At 35.1% G+C, this 5000-nt stretch overlaps 1 protein-coding gene across 18 annotated transcripts in view; it reads left to right on the top strand.

The window, feature by feature from the left end:
* The window catches only part of FOXP2 (forkhead box P2), a 314333-nt gene that overhangs the window by 6674 nt on the left and 302659 nt on the right, over positions 1-5000 (top strand). For 15 of the 18 annotated variants that reach the window (XM_073651932.1, XM_073651943.1, XM_073651942.1 and 12 more), the window contains exon 2: positions 3997-4174. In XM_073651932.1, the coding sequence (XP_073508033.1) occupies positions 4007-4174 (168 nt within the window). In that variant the 5' untranslated portion in view covers positions 3997-4006. Of the gene's footprint in view, positions 1-3650; positions 3697-3760; positions 3859-3996; positions 4175-4208; positions 4242-5000 lie in introns of those variants that run through there. The other 3 variants (XM_073651937.1, XM_073651938.1, XM_073651947.1) reach the window with 3 other exon arrangements.

The raw sequence follows: 5000 nt of genomic DNA, 5'->3' as shown, positions 1-5000 counted from the left end.
CCTTATATGACTTTTTATAACAGTAGCATGCTTTTTGTCTAGTATCCAATGTGCATGGTTCAATTTACAGTTTATAATAGCAAGCCAACATCCTGCTGCCTTGGCAGTGATGTACTTTTGATAGTGTTCCTTTACCCTATGCTTTAGATTACTGTGGTTTGAAGCCTGTGAGTGGTGCAGTATAATACATCACCTTTTTTTTTCTCTGTACCTGCTCTTTTTGCTAATATTCCAAAAATGGTTTCAGTCTGTAAAAAGTGACCTCGCTGTGTTTATTAGCTTTTACAAATACACATCTCCATCTCCTGCAAACCTGGACATTTAAAAATGTCTGCACACTTCAAGACCTAAAAACTTCTTCCACTGAATAGAAGGAATGCATGGAATGCCTCCACAGTACTTCCTTTTGTTTAGGTAACTTGCCATTTTGTCCTTGACTGTATATAAGTCTTGTATGGATTACATTACACTGGAAACACAGCAGTATTGAGACTGTAGATGTAAGCCTGTGATCATTTGAAGAAAAAAAAATGACATATTTGGCACGGAGGAATTTAACACCCAAATAATCCATACCTCGCTGGGAAAAAACAAAACAACGGGACTGAAGCTCAGAGCTACCCTATCATAAAGTGAACAAGTCTAATTGAGCTATGTCTTTCTATCCTGCTATTTGTACAAATAAGAAAGCCACATCTTGATGAAAAATAAACACAAAAGCGCTGTTGTGACTATAACAGGGAGTCGTATACTAATTTATATAATAAGTGGTTGTGCACGCTTTATTCAAGATTATGGTTGCAAGAAATGGCATGAATTGCTGGGTGTGTTTAATGCTGGATTATAGCAATTTGAAACATGTCAAACACATGGCTAACGCCTCATGCTTCACTCATTCTTGCGTAAACCTGCATAGCCACCATCCATTATACCCTTGGTAACAACACAATTCTGCAAGTAAATATTGTTACACTAAGTAACCTTTCAATTCAGGTTGTTTAGGAAGAGAAAATGCAATCTTGTGCAGTCACTTCCAGTGTCAGTTTAATGTTTCAAAAGGGAAGTGATGTAGAGAATAAGTATCTCTAATGCCACTTGGTGAGGAAAGAAAACTTGCTGAATTATTTCCTCCCGCTGTGTAGATACATGTCTGTGGATGGAATATTGCATGCTATACCAGAGGAAAAAAGCACAGACAGAAAGCTGATAAACACAGAGCAGCTGAAGCGATAGCCTTTATTTCTTTACATTGCTGTACTAGTGGAAATAACAAATCCCCTCTCACAGGTCTGTTTAGTGTCTGCTCTGGTGGATTTTCATTCAGTGGTTAGGCCACGGTGCTGCTATAGACCCAAAATGTACAATAGTTTATATATCCAAGTCCCGTGTTTATCTTGCTCTGTGCGGAACTTCCTCATGTAAAGCATGGGGTAAATATTGGGACCTCTGCCCAAACATGACAGAAGGGTTGTTATATCTCCGCCCCATAACTGTCTGATCAAAGGAACCTCTACAAATTTCCTGGCATGCTTGCACTGTATAAAATCGAGCGGGCAGCATTTCTAATGTACCCTCACCATAAATTTTTAGCTAAGAAAAATCAAACATTCACTTTGACTATGGAAATGCTGGATGTCAACAAAACAATTTTTAGCAATTATTGTCTTTTTGTGTCATTTAAACCTTCAGGAGTTTTGATGACCTATAGGTTATGAGGTGTCTGCGTAAGCTTAGAATAAAATACTGTTATAATATCCTTAAGAAAGTGCTTCTTAAAAATACTCTAAGCTCTTAACAAGGATCCACAAACCACAGGCCATAAACTTCTTGTCAACATAACATTTTAATTTGCTTAGCCCTGTTTGCTTTTTACTTCCAGAGTCTATGTACTATACAGATGTCTCGCTACCATATATACCTTCACAAACACAACCTATTCTTTTAAATTATTGACTTAGGAATTTTGCGTTCGGAACGTCGTAATGTCTCGGTGACTGCGGTCTGAAGCTTTAAAGCGAAAAAATTCAGAGCTTAGCATTGTTTTCGAGCTGTATTGATAAAGTTTCTGAGCTTTTAACAATTTGTTTCTGTGCACTTTCTTAGAAGGTATAAAATATATATAGAAAAGACTCTTTCCATTTTTTTTTTCCTTCGGTGGAGGGGAAAGTACATTAGAATTTTCAAACATCCAGAGAGGGAAATCAGACATATTTTACTGAATATTTTAAACATTGTGCATGTAAAATTTATGCCTAATTTGAATACTTATTAACCGCCTAATCTCAGAAAAGAGTAGTAGCTTTGTTTTTTTTTTTGTCTTGTAAAATTCATTATGTGCATCACATTTTCCATTTGTGATCTTTCTGGTAGTTAATGTTTAATGCTATGTTTAACAGGCTCTGTTTGTTCATAAACACATCTGGTTAGTGATTGTTTACTGTAGTTACAGTAGCTACGTCTGCTCTGTTAACACTTCCTCGACTGTCAGGCTGGTTCACCTAGCAAGCGGCGATCATCACCCTTATTATAGTCATATTATAATCTTTGGAAATGTACAAAGTAAATATTTGTATATTTTCAATTACCAGTTATGTGTGGTGTATTGGAAGATGTGGAATATAGTGTCAGGGAGCTGCATACCACATACTAGAGTACGGTTCTTCACCCTGTATCATTATGCTGTGGACAGTAAATAGTGAATTGGAAAATGTCATTATCTTGATATTGTGTCACACTGCACACACAACTAATTGGGGCCTTTAATGCGAGCGCAGTGTGAAAAACATAATTTGCCTATTGTGTGTATAGTGTGATAAGTTTTCTGGCTGCTAACTACACTGACAGCCACCTTAGTGTCCTGAGACCATTACAATGTTCTAAAATGAGGTTGGGGTGCATGAACTGCATTGACCTTTCTATAAAACACACGCACAATATACCTTGAAATTCGAGTTTGTAAGGGCACTTGGTTCTTTATTTACTGCAAGGATTCCAACTGATCTTGGCAGGACATCTCATTGCTACCCTGAAAGTACAGTATATTTATGCAGTGAAAACGATAAAACATTTATTACTGTAGAGAAGGTAATATGCATAATTTATGCTGTTTTTAGCACAATCATTAGTGATATTCTTGATAGATTTTATTTCTAGCTTTCATATCTAATACATGCCTGGAAAATTAATTTTATATCTTTCATTTATTTGCCTATGTTAAAATTAAGTTTTAAGTCATCTTCAAGTGAACAGTTTGATTGCTGCTCATGCATAAGCTTAATTACTTCCCAGGAAGGACAGTATTAAATGTTTTAAATGTCAGAAAAATAAATGAATATCAGCCGTTTGATTAAAAAAATAGGCAATATCTGACGTGTTTGGAGCAGGAGCTTTTTCTTAAAATGCCTCGGAGGCAAAATTTTATTTAGGCACAAAAAAAAAAAAGAGAGACCATTAGACTATTTATCATTGCTCGATACCATATGATTTGTAACACTGGTACAAAATTTTAATTTTGTATGATTAGCTTTGCATCATTAAACAATAGCCTTGCATAAGATGTGCTGTAAAATTCTGACAGAATCAAGACAGTGAATATTTTAAATAAGGCTGTATAGTCATCCATGGTTGTCAAAGCTAGATAATAGGAAATATAGTGGAGTGTGTGCAGCCGGGCTTTTATTTGACTAGATTTTATAGGTAGACTTTAAAATGTAGCCATTCATAAATGCTATTTAACCATGCAGCCTGCATAGCATGCTATTTTGGCTGTTAAGAGTAACCACACAAAGGAAGCTTATAGGGTCCATAATTTCAGTGATTAGTATCAGGATAAAAGCTGAATTTGTATTGCGTTTCTTGGTAAATTACTGAGCAGCTTGTGTGTTTTTCCCTCCTTCTAAAGATGCTGTCTTTGTAATTGGCAGAGAGGGACATCTTGATAATAGAAGTGCGAAGGTGTAACGTGTGTGTTAATTGATACTTCTTAATCACTTTTAGGTATTAAGTCATGATGCAGGAATCTGCAACAGAGACAATAAGCAACAGTTCAATGAATCAAAATGGAATGAGCACTCTAAGCAGCCAATTAGATGCTGGCAGCAGAGATGGGAGATCAAGTGGTGACATGTGCAGTGAAGTAAGCACAGTAGAACTGCTGCATCTGCAACAACAGCAGGTAAGTTTTGTGTTTTTCTTCACAATTTGCTTACAACAATAAAGCAGCTCCCTTAGCTGTGAGCCAGGTATTTGTGCAGCTTCTGCAAATTTGTCTTCTGTTTATTCCTCACAGTTTGTGTATGTGTTATTTATTTGTTTGTGTATATTGCATTGCTCTGTACTAGTGTGTTGTGTCATCTGCACTGGCATGTGTATTGTTTGGAGTCTGTTTCCCTTTATTAAAGAGCCTGTCTAGTTTGTAGCCTTTGTCCCACTAAGGTTAAGATTTTTTTCTGTTTCTTTACCTTGTATAGAGTCTGTTTTCTAGCATTCAGTGTATTGTTGAAAACAGTGCAGAAATGTCAAATGTGATACTTCGCTTTCCACCAGAGGGCCACATTTGTTACTTGATACCATACTTGTGCCCATGAAATGAATTGTTCCAAAGTCTAAGATAAGGTGAAATCAAAGCAGCTTATTTCTTTAAAACTAAGATTTTTTTTAAAAAAAATATTATTATTAGTTCATGATAAGATCCATGTAAGAAGGACTAGTAAACATTGTTTTTGTCTGTCTGTATTTTATATTTTTAGCATTTAAATATTAAATAATTTGCAGAAAATAGTAGGTTGAAATATTAGATAAGTATTGCATTTTTTAATTTTTTTATTTTTTATTATAAGCAAAATATAACAATTCACTATATATACAATATGTGTGTGTGTATAATTTAAATGTGATCATTATTAATGTCTTGCTCAAAAAATTAAAAACTATTATGTTCTTTTTTAGGGGAAAAGGATTTTTTTTATGATAAATTTCCCATTATAAGATTAGTGTGTTTT

The sequence above is a fragment of the Phyllobates terribilis genome, unplaced genomic scaffold (assembly GCF_046119375.1).
Source record: "Phyllobates terribilis strain yellow unplaced genomic scaffold, ASM4611937v1 Scaffold_11__3_contigs__length_659146591, whole genome shotgun sequence".
Classification (NCBI taxonomy): Eukaryota; Metazoa; Chordata; class Amphibia; order Anura; family Dendrobatidae; genus Phyllobates; species Phyllobates terribilis.
The sequence above is the reverse complement of the archived record's forward strand: the minus strand, read 5'-3'. Positions and strand labels throughout refer to the sequence as shown.